The sequence below is a fragment of the Tasmannia lanceolata genome, unplaced genomic scaffold (genome assembly GCF_043159265.1).
Source record: "Tasmannia lanceolata isolate RefF3 unplaced genomic scaffold, GAP_Taslan_0.1 ptg000013l, whole genome shotgun sequence".
Taxonomy (NCBI): Eukaryota; Viridiplantae; Streptophyta; class Magnoliopsida; order Canellales; family Winteraceae; genus Tasmannia; species Tasmannia lanceolata.
In genome coordinates, this window is record NW_027518690.1 from 24545853 (window position 1) to 24561520 (window position 15668).

Genomic DNA, 15668 nt, shown 5'->3' on the forward strand with positions numbered 1-15668 from the left:
AAGATGAAATCTGATCTTCCATAACTGATCAGGAAGCTCACATCCACACACTTATTGCGGACATTTTCACCAGCTCATTTCACTAGTTGTTGGCAATTAACATGGGCCTTTTACTGCCTTTTAGTGGGCTCCTAGTTTTGGACCCACATAGCCAAAATCCACCCGGATCATGGCTCCCCTGTTTAGGGGATTTCACACCCGTGAAATCAAACTGCAAATAGGGAACTTCCCGGTGTCCTCGCTGCTTACTGAACCACTTAACATGATTTGGCAACTGATCTTTCCTCCTGATGCAAAATCCCTCGTCTTGCCCATGTAGGGTCTCAGTCACCTTCCGCTTGGGGCCTCCTGTTGGCATTTTTCTGTTTGAGTGCATCCATGCTATTTCTCCCTTAGGAGAATCTTCTTTCATGCTACATTGTTCATGACTTTGCTTATGCTTCCATCGAGTCTTTTATGTCTGTGCTTTCGCCAACGGTTGCACCTTACGTATCTTGTGCTCCACAGATCTCTTGGGATGTAAACTGTGTACCTCCTTTTGTCGAGGCTCATTGGTCTATGATGATCCTCTCGTCATTGTTGGGCCTAGGGGTTTGGGTATGAGAAATAGCAATTCAAATTTTCCGCAGGAATTTACCATTTTCTTTGCTTGTGTTGCAGAAATAAGAGATATTTTTTCTTTGTAGGTTGGCTTGCAGTAATGAGAAATTCCTTCCCATCCTCTATAAAGTCGATATTTGCGAAGTTGCCAGTTGTGTATCGCATCTTGATCCAAAAGTTACGGGCTACCAAGAATCACTTGATACACTTCCAGGAGTACTACTTCACACATCACGACATCTACATACCTGTCGGTGATGGCGAATTCGAAAGTGCACTGCTGCGTGATGCGCAACTCCACACCTTTTTGGATCCACCCAAGCACGTATGGCTGCGGATGGGGTGCTGTCTTCAATCCCATCTTCGTGACCAGCCCCTCTGATATCAAATTATTTTGATTTCCTGGATCGATAATGGCTCGTAGTAGCTTCACTTGTATCTTGACATGAAACAACTACTCCCGTTCATCAGCATTATCGGATAGCTTGGCAGGTTTAGTCATAAGAGGCAACTTTTCGTCAACGGATTCTACCTCAGGTAGTTCATCCACTTCCATAATGTTCACGACAGCTAGTGCTTTACCTTTGTAGTTTTCTTTACGTTCACTCCACTTTAGTCGCAACTCAGGGTATAAATTCCAGCACTTATCCTTGATGTGGCCCTCCCTTTCGTAGTGTTCACACAGCACCTTCAAGACGGAGTTCACTTGCTTGTCTTTGTCCTAACTTTTGCCGAACGGCGTTCTCTCCTGGGTGTGAGCTTCATGTTTTCTTGCCTTCTTGGTCTTACTTTCAATTGCTATTGCTTTTACACCGGCATCACCAATGTTATCTATGGGAAAAAATTTCAGCTCCTCACGGATATACTCATGCAAGCCACCAATATACTTCATGAACACCTCATGCTCATTGACCGAAATTCACATTATAAGGGTTTGTTTGTGGAATTCAGTCTTATATTCTTGCACCAATTGTTCAAATCGATGTCGTAGGTGCTTCCACATAATCCATCTGTCTTCTTCGTAGCCAATTGGATAGAACTTCTTCGGGATCAATCTTTGAACCTCCTTGCATGGTATGACAGTAGAATCACGTCGTCTCACATACGAATTCCACCAAATTAAGGCATGGATAGAAAGCTTCAACCATGCAAAATTGATCTTCTGGATATCCATGTCTAGCCAATCAAGCCAGACATCTAATTTTTCCGCATCTACCTCCCCTATATGCATGGGTATCTCGATCTTCACCTCAATTTTGAAAGGCTGGAGAACCGACCGGCTTTGGATACCATAGCTTGACGGTGCCTCGTTGCCTTCATCCTCTTCCTCGACATCAGCTTCCACTTTTTCTTGGGTAGTGTGGGATCCGTTCCTAGACGGGTCGCCATGTCCGCGGCAGTCGCGTCGCGGGGTGTTGTAGGGGGTGTTAATATGTGTCTGCGTTCTCCGTGAACTTGGTTCCGAGATCCGAATTCCACGGAGAACAGAATTTTTCAGAGTCGCCACCTAGGTTAGGGCCTAGGACCCATGTCTGCTTTTCCGATGAAACAGGGATCGAGATCCGAGTTTCATTGGAGGAGCAGTAAGCAAAGCAATCCTCTAGGTTGGGGCCTAGAACCCGTAATTTTACTCTGTTTTTATGGCATGGTCTTTACAGAAATCTGAGTAAGAGATATGGTTACATACGGGGAAGGTGTTAGGCACTCCTCATGCCCGGGTAAACCCGGTCTCTTAATTTAATTTGGCATTTTTAAAGAATTTTATCAGAAATCTTAACTTTTTATCCTTCATTACGATTAAGCTTAGCACCTATTCAGAAAAAGGAGTGGATTTACAATGAAAAATCGGTTGAATATTATCTTGAGGTTGGGGTGTTTGTTGCGTGGTTTGGGTCTTGAGGGATTATTCCCGAATCACGCAACGTATGCCCTAATCGGGATAATTAAAACGACGAAATGAAGGGGGAAAGGATAGAACAGTGGGTTTTGGTTCCCTCCGTTTGTCCAACACCATCGGAGCGCAAGGGTTCTCATCTCTATCTCTTTTGTCTATAGTAAGACCGGAGACAGAGTGGCGGGATAATGAGAGGGAAAGTAGCCCTATTTACAAAGAGAGGTACGGGATTTACGTTTGTAAAATTATAAGAAGATTTTCACTAATATTGAATGAACTACAAGGATGCTAAAGAGTGTTTATATAGAACACTCAAAAGATAAACATGGAAAGATGAAGATTGAAGAGTAACTATATCAAGAGCTAAAGAAAGAAATCCTCACCAAGGAAAGAGATAAAGGTGGAAATCCCACCTATACTAAATCTAGCTTAGTTGCTAATCTAACCTAATTGCCTATTCTACCACACACCCACATCAATGGTAAATCTCAAATATCCTACCATGCCCTCTCAAACGTATATGGATTGGAAATCTATATACTTTTGATTACAATAAATATCCCCAATATGAAAAATAAAATCCCCATTAGAAATTCCCATAAGAAAATAGAATTCTCTGATTTGAAGTGCACTTCAAAAAATTTGATAATGGATACTGATGTGTCGTGACGAGGGATTAAAATCCAACGGATCATGATAGATCATAGCCTCAATGGGGCTAGATGATACTCAAGCCTCGACGGGCGAGTAAGAATGGGTCACTATGGACCAAGCCGTAATGGGCAAAAATGGGCCTCGTGGGCAAGATGTGTAACGACCCGGATTTGGGCAAATTTTTAGACATAATTTTTTTTTTTTGCCAAATCCCAAAACCCGAATCGCTACCCCAAAAAGGGAAACAAGCTGACTAACCAATTTTATCCTATGAGGAAAATTCACCAAATAAAATGAACAAATCTTGTACCATTATGAAATTTATAGTCCATTACAATATTAAAATCCAATTCTAAAAATGCCATTGAATTTAAAATAAACCTGAACTGCAACTCAAACTAAAACACCATAACTGAATATAGCTCGACACTCTAACTAGCTCCAAATCCCGTGACATTTATAGTGTGTATTTCTGCACGACAGAAGCTCCATCGCTAACACCTAGAGAACCTGTGGGCGGTGACAGAGTCAGCAACAAGCTGAACAAGATCCCTTAATGGCTCGCAAAGTAAAAGCCACTAAATGAGATTGTGTTATGAATTTATTTCTTATGATTTAGAGAGTTAGCATAAGCAAAATAACTATTCATTAAGATAAAAATAGAACTAGAACTAGAACTAGAACTAGAAATATAAATAGAAATAGAAATAGAGATCAAACTTAAAATGCAAAGATGAATGCATGCGAAAGAAAAATCCATGAGACTACCCCAAGACCATACAACATTTCAAACCCCTTTTCATTCATTTTCTTTTTCCGTTATTTCTCATTTCATGGCATTTCTATGCTGCCGTTGATCTTGACCATCTAGGCCCCCACCCATATTTGGATGTAACCTAAGTAGGATTCCATCGGTCATCCTGTCTACCAGGTCCACCTGAATGCATTGCCAGCCTAATGTCGTACGCTCTCCCCGGGGTGGCTTTTGACATCTCGCAATGTTGGCTCCAAGGGGGTCTCCCGTGGGCCTCCCTCCCATAGTATCCTATATGTGAATGCATGCTTTTTATACGTACCTCTTTCCCTCTTTGTCATGAGGGGTTTTTCTTTTACTTTCCCCTGCATGGTTAGTGTACTACCATATTTTCAACAATTTATCGAAACAGAGCTTGCTATCCAGTTTAGCCATTTATGAAAGAGTCTAATCATACGAAATGCAATCATAATAACAAGACCATTTATGTAATTGTTACCATGAAAGCCACTATCACTTGCCTTGAATTTTTGAGGGTGAATTGGGATGAAAAGCTCTCTGTATCAATCACGAAGTGAACCTGTAGATATTATATGTCAAGGTGTCAATTAGATTGGTCAAGGCTAAAAGTTTCTCTTTATTTTAATTCATTCATCTCAACCTTTTTGTTTTTACTTGATAAATCTACTTCTAAACTATTCCTAACACTTAAATCTAAGTATAACCTTTTAACTTAAAAGATGCATTTCTTAATTATATCATATTTATATCTTTTTCCCTATCAGGCTCATCAAAACTTTAAATTTATAGATCTCTGGTACTGATTTTTCTAAAGATAAAACATAAAATCCATCATGTGACACAAGGTTTATTTTTAACAAAAAAAATCTTGATATGATTAATTGTCATATATAAATACAATATTCTTATTATATACACTATATATATCACATATAAAGGGCTGATTTTTAAGAAATCATGTTAAAAATCTGAAACGTATCTACATAGGGCTGTTTTTATAAAAACGGTAAGTGCATTACATTAAACACATCACAAGCGATGTTTTTCCCTAAAATTCATGCTCTATTATCATCTAAAAACATATGAAGGGTTGTTTTCCTTAAAACCAATTGGTATATTGCATCAAAACACACGTATAGTGCTGATTTTTAATGAAGTAGTTGATATAGCATATAGATTTAATACACATAAATCTGATTTTTCGAAAACCATGATTAAAACAAATATCCACCCCTTTTAGGTGCTGATTTTTAGTTAAAAACAGCACTCTAAGGCTTATAAATTGTATATATATACCATATGTTTCATGAACAATAATATATATAAATTATATAACAAGTATATAGAAAAGTTTACACAAAACAGCCCATAAAACAATTTGTTCTTGCTGATTTTCTTAGAAATCAGCACTTTTGGGCTTATTCCCATCTCATACATATCAGAAACATCATATAAGGCTACTTATATAAGTTATATAATATATCTGTAGAAAAATCTACTCAAAACAGCCCATAAAACTACTGTTTTTATGCTGATTTTTATTAAAAATAGTGACAAATCTTCACAAACATGACACATATGGATTAAAGTAACAAAAAACAAACTCTCCAACACATTAGATCATACCCAATAATAATTTATATACGAAAAATAGGATTTCTACATTAAAAACCCTAAAAGAAAATTGAAAACTCTTTTCTTGATCCAAAAGAATCATGATTAATCAAGAAACACCACTAAAACCCTTGTTTTGAAATATCAAGAACAAAAAAAAGCAAACACACACAATTCGAACAAGGAATATGAAAAAAAAAAGGTTTTTCGGACACTTACTCGAAGATGAAATCAAACCGAAGATCGAACCTCTTCTTCTTCTTCTATTCTTCTCTCTTTCTCTCTCACGGTCTCTCTCCAAATCGTTTTTGGGGAGAAGGGGGCGTCCATGGGTTTAGAAAACCCATGGTGGGTTGTTTTTATAAACCCACATGTTGGGTTTCCTAATCATAGTCTACTTCTAATAAAGCAAGAGTCTTTCTTTGTTTAAACTATTGTAAAAAAGAGTAGTTATCAATCTAAGATCAATTAAAGTTATTTAAAACATGTGGGACCCACTTACTATTTATAGTAAAAACGGATTTTACTATTTATAGTAAAAACGAACTTACTATATATAGTAAAAATGGAATTTACTATGTATAGTAAAATTGGAATTTACTATTTATAGTAAAAAAGAAATTTACTATTTATAGTATGCTGAAATCCGACGGTAAAAAAGTTCACACGAATTTTAAAAAGATATAACTATCAATATTAGTAATTAATATTATTATTAAGAATAGTAATAATAATAAAGGGAAATTAAAAAGTGTGGTCATTACAAGATGGGTCACTGTGGACCAATGCCGGAATGGGCAAGAATGAGTCTCGATGGGCAAGACAGCATGGGTCGGCTTTGAAGATCGATCCTCATGGAATTGAAACCCTCTTTCAGGCACGCACTTCAAAATGAATGAAGCACCTCAACTTAAATGAGTCAATATTTCAGGCATGCACCTTAAAAAAGGTACCTCAACTGAAGTAGGACAAGATTTGAGAAATAAGGGTTTGAAAGAAAAAGAAAATAAGATGAGCGACAACGAATGAGAACGACAGATGATGGTGTCAAGAATCAGTAATAGGCATTTAGATGATCCAAGAAAAATGAGGGTGTGAATAGCAAATTTAGACAGCAGATATTTGGACAAAGATGATAAAAGGGTGTGCATACCAATTTGAGGTGGATAGTTGGATGAGGACTAGAAAGGGCTTAAGGATCAAAAGATGAGGGGGATATAAGAGATGGGAGCAAAGATCAAGATAAGGGAGTTGGATTTTCAAATTTAGACCGGAATGAGAGTGACGTATCAATAGAGGCAAGGGAGTAGCTGGAAATAAGAACGAAAAAGAGTGCCTCTATCAATCTTAGAGGTGGGATGTGCCACTCAAAATGGAAATGGGATGTATGGGATCAAAACATGGATCTATCGCATAAGATCAAAGGCATGCAGGAATACAACAAGAGCCTTTCTAATCAAATCAGCCACTGCAATATTGCTTTGCAGGCATTGCAATATTGATAAGCACTAGACCTAAGTTGCTGATTCCACTGAGTGGTCTTGTTGCTCAAAGATCAATGGTCTCTGCTTTGCAACATCAACCAAGACTTTGGTGAACCTGATCCAAGAAGATGGGTTTGGAACAATAGATGTCGTTGATGATCACTGCCATGTTCGGAAGAGCAAATAGTGGCAATTGTGGGAGCAACAGCTCGGTTGAAAACCGACGACTAGTCGACGATCCAAAGAAGAAAAAACACACACCGTTGATCTGTGGCTGGAAAACAAAAGCAAGATCTGCATGAATGTTGCAGATCTTAAAGAAACCTGAAGGAAAGAAACCTAGAACTGATGACGTGAAAAAAATATTTGATTTGCAGCAGAGGTGGGAAGTGATGAAGGGAGATCAATAGTGGCCGGCGGCCGGATGGCTGGCAAGCCGGCCTTCCGCCGATGAATGGAAGCTTTATAGGTTGTGCTCAGGCCTAAATCGATGGCTCTGATACCATGAAAAATTATAAGAAGATTTTCACTAATATTGAAGCAATTATAAGGATGCTAAAGAGTGTTATAGAACACTCAAAAGATAAACATGGAAAGATGAAGAGTAACTGTAGCAAGAGCTAAAGAAAGAAATCCTCACCAAGGAAAGAGATAAAGATAGAAATCCTACCTATACTAAATCTAGCTTAGTTGCTAATCTAACCAAATTGCCTATTCTACCACACGCCCAAATCAACGGTAAATCTCACATATTCTAACAACGTTATAGGATCCATGGCAAGAGGAACCTTGGACCATATAACTACCCTATACCGAGTTTTATAACAGAATTGCGGAAAGATGGGAAATAAATGTAATTTTACCAATGGATCGAGAACGTCTTCCGAAAAGTCGGCGGTGTAACGACGCTAGTTGGATGGTGTAGCTCCGAGTTTTTTGGAAATTCGGGTAGAACAACGACGCTTGATTAGACGATGGAGCTTTGAGTAGGGGGTAGAACCATCCAAGGCCGAGGATGGGAAATTGTTAGCCAAGAAACATGGATTGAGGACTACATCACTACAATAGGACTTAGGAACTCTCATCTGAAACAACATAGAGCGGGTAATGTCAAGAAGATTTGTAGTTTGGGCTCAGCTCCCTTCTTTTCCAGCGGCTCATAAAAGAGAGTTCTGCTTTCGGGCTATCAGTTCATAAGGAAACAAGTTCCTTCTCTTCTGTCAAGCGGTACGGTACTCGCTGGACTCAGGAACGAGCGGATAGCGAAATGTTGGCTCTGCGATCGACACTTACGGACCGGACTAGTGCCTTTCTATGCTTGAAGGGCTGCCCCCCCAACCTCTTGATTTCGGTCATGTGCCTTGGTCCAACTCGATGAATAGGGAACCAATTAGTCGACCATTCACCGCACCTCGAATTTGAAACCAAAAACATTGGCTGTGAGGTATGGGCGCAGGATTGGTGGACAATACCACGACTGGATAAAAACTCCTGGAAATCAGTAGAGAAGTATTCCCTAGCATTGTGAGTGTGCAAACATTTAATACTACAACTATATTGGTTAGAGATTTTAGCATAAAATGTGCGAAAAACAGTAAAGACTTGTGAACGATCCTTAAGTAAATACAACCAAGTAACACGAGAGAAATCATCCACAAACATAATAAAATATTTGTAACCAGAAACTGACATAGCCTGCGAAGAACCCCATGCATCTAAATGTACCAAATCAAAAGGATGTAAAGCACGACTAGCAACTCTAGAGGGAAAAGACACATGAATGTGCTTCCCTAGTTCACAGGACTCGCAATGAAAAGACTGAATACTAGAGGACAAAACAAACAACTGTTGAAGCTTCTGCATAAAGGGGTGGCCCAACGACAATGCCCCAAATAAGAGTTAACAGAACTGTGCAAAACGTGACGTGGCGGACCACTGTCTAAGCTGTAGAGCCCATCAAGCTCACGGCCCGAGCCAATCGTCCTCCCAGTCGAGAGATCCTGAAAAACACAATAAGAGGGAAAGAATGAGACAAAGCAGTTTAGATGCTTTGTAATCTGACTAATGAAAATTAAATTAAAAGGAGATTTAGGGACACATAAAATAGACGATAACGTAAGATCAGAATGTGGAGAGAGTAGACGTACGATCGGCGAGAATGACCGAATGGGAAGCAGAAGTAAAGGACGAAAAGAACTAAGACGAATAATTACCAGTGAGATGGTTGGAATCCTCAGAATTAATGATCTAGGAGTGGGAGCTAGTAAGTAGGGATGGCGGGGAACTACTTGGCTGTGCAAAACTCGCAGTGCCTGGTCGGCTGCTCAAACGAAGACGCTGTGACTCATTATAACCAGCCCTTGAAATGGTAAGGGAATCAACAAATGGTGCTGTAGTAGAGTCAGATGGAGCAGAGTCATCAGGTAGACTAGCAGCAGTAAGGTGGGCCGTGTGAGTCTGGCGAAGCTCGGGATGCAGCTGAAAACAAATATCTATATCTGTATGATGGATCTCTCGTAGACAATGAGTGCAAAAAGAGCGGCTGCGGCCGCCACCAACTCGACCACCATTACTGCCTCCATGGCCTCGTCTTCGGCCAAAGGAGGTACCACCATGGCTCGAACGACTACTGCTATCGTAGGCCACGAGAGACGAGCCATCAACAGAAACTGCCATAGAGGATTTACTAGGCGACCACTGCTGGACACATGAATAGACCTTTGTAAGCGAGGGAATAGAGCCGGACCCAATAATCTGCTGACGAAGGTAGGTGTACTCTTGGCCCGGGCTCTCGTGATAATGAACCACACGCATCTGGTCCCTCTAGCGTGCAGCAACAGTAAGATCTGATGTGAGAGGAAAAAATACATCAAGTTGCTGGCATAGGGAGACAAACTGACTTTAGTGGGCGGCAGTAGACATGTCGCCACGGCGAAGGCGTATCCACTCAGAATATGTGGAACAGATATAGCTAATGTTGGTCACCCCGGAATAAAGAAGGCTAGTCTGATCTCAGACCTGCTTGGATGTAGGAAGAAGCATCAGGGGGCCAACAATATGAGAGGACATACTCTACCATAGTAGTGTACAGACTAGGGGATCCTCCTATTCCCATTGATCATAAGTGGGATTCGTGGTGAGGGGAGGATCACGACGAATAATGTGGGCCTTGCCTCGAGCAACGAGGTAGTTCTCGACTGCAACCTTCCAACTAACATAGTTGATCCCTTCTAGTTTAACAGAGGTCGTCTATGGGAATTAACCATCCACAGAGACTGACGAAGTAGGAGCCGAAGGGGATGGTGGCGCACGTACCCCATGGGTCGTGGTGGTAGATGGATTCTCAATAACAAGATCCATAAAGACAAATGAGATAAACAGAAGAGAGACAACCCAACCACAACTTGGCTAAAAAATGGGTAAGATAGAGGCAACTAGATGAGAAAAATACGTACAACACGGCTCCGAAAGAAGCATACACCGGGGGTAAATCAAGATAAGGTGTCCATGGGCAAGCAAGGCAGAGCCGCGAACAAGAGAGAGAAAATAGAGAAGAGCAATCTAGGTCATTAGGGCCCAAAGAGAGGGAGAGAAGAAGATATCAAGAACCAAGAGGAAGGCGAGAGGCCCGAGAGAGAGAGAGAGAGAGAGAGAGAGAGAGAGAGAGAGAGAGAGAGAGAGAGAGAGAGAGAGAGAGAGAGAGAGAGAACCGCGAGAGGGGGGGGGGGGGACAGAGAGAGTAGGAGAGGGAGCTGAGGGGGGAGCAAGAGAGGGAGAGGGAGCCGAGAGAGGTGGGGGCGAGAGAAACAGAGAGAGAACCGAGAGGGAGAGAGAGGCGAGCGAGCGAGAGAGGGTTTTTTTTTGGGGGCTAGGGCATGGGTGGAGAAGGTGGAGAAGATGGAGGGGATGGGTTTCCAATGGAGGTCCCTAGGGCACACTAACCCTAGGGCTCTGATACGATGCTGAGGAAAATAGATAGAAGAGAATGAATGAGTAGGAGTGTAGCTCCCCCTCACATGTATATTTATATAAGAGAGATAAGTAAAATGGTAACAATGCCCTTAGGCCTACAAATATGTCTAACAAAGATCTTAGTAGAAAAATGTCTCTTCTTCCCTTGCTTTTGCCGAGTACACATTTTGTTGGGCAGTATGGAAACCCCTTTGTCTCAATGTGTAGTGAATGCCCCACTGTAGAGTATATATAGCTATATACCATGGACGGTCATCAGTGCATGCCTTCATTTAACTTTATATGTGCCGATAAATTCTTTTTTTTACTGATATACTTGCAATGGAAGGTGGTTGGCGTATTCTCAGCTCCTCTGCTCCTCATTTATCTATGCCATTTGGTTTACCTAAATTTACTTTCTTCTTCCACATAATACTCCAATTCTCTCCTCTCTTTTTGTGCAGAAAGTCAACTTCTGGACTACCAGACACAGTAAGTGGGCGTAAGTGACTATCAGCTGCTGTTGTCCTTTCAAGTCTTTCATTATTTTATTCCAACACCGACTCTTTCAACAACGACTCGGCTTAATATCTGACCTCTGTGTGTGTGTGTCTATATATATATATAATGTGTATTGTAAGACCAACTAAAAAGGACATCTCATACATCACAATGACAAGCAGGAAAAGAATATATGTAAGAAGTATTCTACTCATTAAAAAATACATTCATGTACATGTACATGACATTCCTTTCCTGGCTAAAGTGATGTAGGTACAAAGAGAATAGTGAATAAGTAGTTTATGAGCCTGAAAGAATAAGTACAAAAAGGATATCTATCAATGCTTATATAGGTGCACTATGTATGCTTATATGATCCTGAAAGTTCATTTAACCCTATTAGTTTATTTTTACTGCGTAGTTGTCATAGCTAAAGTGATAGTCTTAGAGTAAATCCAAAACTGTTTTCTTATCATGAAACTATGCCTAACAAATAAGTACAAAAAAATTCTATCCATCTTTATATATGTACATTATGTATGTTTATACGAGCCTGAAAGTTCATTTCGCCCTACACAATAGTTTATTTTTTTGCGTGGTTGACTTGGGTAAAGTGTTAATCTTAGAGTAAATCCAAAACTCTTTCTTGTCATGAAACTATGTCCCCCTCTCCCATGTGTTTGACGGTCATGTCATTGTGGGAGGCATTTTGGAATGAATTGCTTAAATATATAAGATTAGGATGCCCCTTGGTGTGTATATGACGATTTAGTGCGATTCTATTCTCTGTTGAGGAAGTATATCTGTCCCAAGTATGAAGCTGTTTAATGGCTGAAGTTGTAAAATTGATATGTGTGTGTGTGTCTATATATATATATATATATATATATATATATATATATATATATATATATAGAGAGAGAGAGAGAGAGAGAGAGAGAGAGAGAGAGAGAGAGAGAGAGAGAGAGAGAGAGAGATGAATCTTGATGTCTCTCCCCCACAAACTATAACCTAAATAATTATACAATTACTCTTGGCTTGGTCAACTTAACAAGGGAAAGCGAAGGAAAATTCAACTCAACTCAACAAAGCCTTTGTCCCAAACTAGTTGGGGTCGGCTAAAAGAATCCTTTAGAAAAAACTCATGAAGAAGGTAAAAGGAATCTACCAGGCTCTAATCCTGGTAAAAGGAATCTGCCAGGTACAAGGAAAATTCAACAACTTATAAAAGGAGTGCAAGGACAAGGAAAATGTAAACAAAGAAAAGGGAAAAATGATGAAATTTCTTTAAATTTACCTCCATTGTCAACACTTCCCCTCAAGCTAGAGCATTAATATCCATCATGCTCAGCTTGTCAAGAAGTAGCCTCATTATTTTCTTGTCAGTTTCCTTGGTGAACTTATCAGTCAATTGAAATTTTGACTAGTAAACAGTTCTCTTCGTCTCACATTTCTTTCGTATTGATGATCAACCTGTTGTGTTTTGTCTTCTAATGAAATACTGAACCGAAGGAAATGTCAATTTCTGCGTAGCAGAATATTCTCATAACTATGGAGACAGACGCCCTAGTGCAAACAATAATCTCTTAAGAGACAATACCTTTTTAGCTGTGTAGCACTTGACAAGGCAATATTTTGCTTTTCCAGGTCATACATCCCCTGCAATGAATGTGCACCACTGTATGGTGGAGTATCTATCTAATCGTGATCAAGCCCAATCAACATTTAGAAAAACTAACCCAACATGGAGACTTCTTGATATATCTTAGTATCTAATGGACAACTTAAGATGTGTAGTATGGGGTGAATGCATAAACTGGTTTACTAAACTAACAACATAAGCAATGTTGGTGGCAGAATGCAAAAAATATTCCCAAGTGTTGAAGTGTATTATGGGTATTTAGGTCATTAGTCTGTGTGTTGAGGGTATTGTAGTCATTGTACTTGGTTGCCCTAGTTTGGGCTTATATATACATCATTTTACATGGGAGCTCCCTAGTGGAGACTCTCCATCTCTCCATTCCTCTTCTTCTTCCTCTCTCTAACCCTAATCTCATTTCTAACATGGTATCAGAGCCAAAGGTCTCGAGTTCAAACCTCCCGGCTAGCAAAAATCCACATGCGATGGTCGGCCCAAAGTGGGACCACATGTGCCATGTGTTTGCCAAGTGGACCACACGTGCGGAGGAGGTTAAAGTATAAAAGATAAATAACGCCTTTCTCCAATTGCTTAAGCTTTTGGAGAAGTTGGTAAGTTAACATGTTAAAGTATAAAAGATAAATAACGTTTTTCTCCAACAGCTTAAGCTTTTGGAGAAATTGGTAAGTTAACATGGTATCAGAGCAAAGATCTAGGGAAGAAAAAAAAGAAGAAGAGTCTCTATCCCACGCATCTTTATATCTCTCTTTCTTTCTTGCTATTTTCTATTTTTTTTTATGTTTGCTCTAGTGTGCGCAACCCAGGTTTTGAAATTCATTTTTTCATAAATCCTCCTTTCTTTTCTTTTTCGTTCCTTTTTGTGCATGCGCTAGCTCTCCCTAAAATCTCTCTTAGAGATCTTCCCCTTGATTTTCTCTATTATGGAAACCCCCAACCACCAGCTTTCGCATGTAACCCCCTCCCTTTCAGTGCGTATTTGAGCATTGTCAAAACCCTCCGTAGTTCTCTCTCCCATCTCGCATCTCCCATCTTTCTATCTCCCATATCTCGATACCCACTTCCCTTTTGTGCCACTCCAGTGCACACACATTAGATTTGCCGAAGAAAAGAAAAAAAAAAGAAAACAAAGAAAAATATCCCTTTGGCTTTGCTGTAAGCTTTTCATCCACCAAATCCTCCATTTTTTGGTTTCTCCTCCACTCACAAATCTCCATTGTAGCAGAAATCTTTACTTTCTCTTTTGAATTCCTCATAAACCCTTTATTTTTCTCTTTTCTATATTTTTTGGCGGCTCTCCACTCAAACCTCACAATCTCAACTTACAATCTCAAATCCCCTTTTTAGACCCTACTTTCTCACTACCATCCCATTTGGGGAAACCAAATGGCTCCCAGTACACCCAAACTCCCTCCAAATCTCTTTATTTTCTCTTCCTTTGGGTTATTATCCAAGGCGCACACCAACTGTTTGCTGAAATGTCCGAGAGATGTAGGTGCCTTAGAAGTCTTCTTTTGTAGTTGTTGGTGTTGTTTATTTTCTTTTGCTGGCTTATGGTTGTCTTCTTGTAATATCTTATTTCTTTCTTTCCGTTGTCTTTTATGCAATTTGTGTTGTTTGCGTTTTTCTTTGTTCTTTATGTTGTTATTCAAGGCGCACACCAAGTGTTTGGTGAAATGTCCGAAAGAGGTGTTGCGCCTTGCTTGTCATCTTTTCGTTGCAAGTTGAAGGCATTTGGCCTTTAACTGGAGGGGGAGTGTTCTCATGTAGTTTTTTGTGTCTTTTTTTAGGGGGAGTGTTGTCTTTTTCTTAGTATTGTCTTCTTGAGAGGGAGTGTTAGTGTTGTCTTAGTATTATTTTCTTGGGGGGGTGTTGTTCTTTCTCTTGTGGTGGTTTCTTTTCTTGAGGGAGAGTGTTATAATCTTCTTTTTATGTTCTTCGTTTGTCCCCTTAGTGATTGTTATGGTTTTCCTTGTTGTCTTTTCTTGTCTTGTCATCTTCGGGCTCATGTAGTTTCGCCCGGGGGGGGGGGGGGGGTGTTGTTGTGCTCCTTAGTTAGTCTTGATGTCTTCTTGGCTTTATGCCTTATCTTCTCTTTTCCGGGCGATGGTTTCCCCATCGTTGGTCGGCTATTTTTAGCCGACGATGTTCATGCCGTCGACGTTGTCTCCAGGCGATGGTGTCCCTATCATTCGTTGGTTATCTTCCTCTTTTATCTTCAGGCGACGGTGTTCATGCCGTCGACTGTGTTACCAGACGATGGTTTTCCCATCACTGGTGGGTTATCCTCTTCCTATCTTCTTATATTTTCAAGCGATGATGTTCATGCCGTCGACCTAGTCTCCAGACGATGGTTTCCTCATCGTTGGTTGGTTATCCTTTTTCTCTCTATCTCTTCTCTCCAGGCGACGGTTTCCCCATCGACCTTGTCTCTGATGGTTTCCCCATCGGTTGTTATCCTCTTCACCTGGCGTTGTGCTGCTTCGCCAATGTTCGATGTGCGCAACTTTTGTGTGCCCCTTTTGCTTGCTGGATCGT

At 40.2% G+C, this 15668-nt stretch overlaps 1 protein-coding gene across 1 annotated transcript in view; it reads left to right on the forward strand.

The window, feature by feature from the left end:
* LOC143889966 (Tetratricopeptide repeat (TPR)-like superfamily protein) overlaps positions 1-15668 on the forward strand; it is a 115959-nt gene that overhangs the window by 20623 nt on the left and 79668 nt on the right. The window contains exon 4 of the mRNA XM_077394403.1: positions 11437-11474. Coding sequence (XP_077250518.1) covers positions 11437-11474 — 38 coding nt within the window. The remainder of the gene's footprint in view (positions 1-11436; positions 11475-15668) is intronic.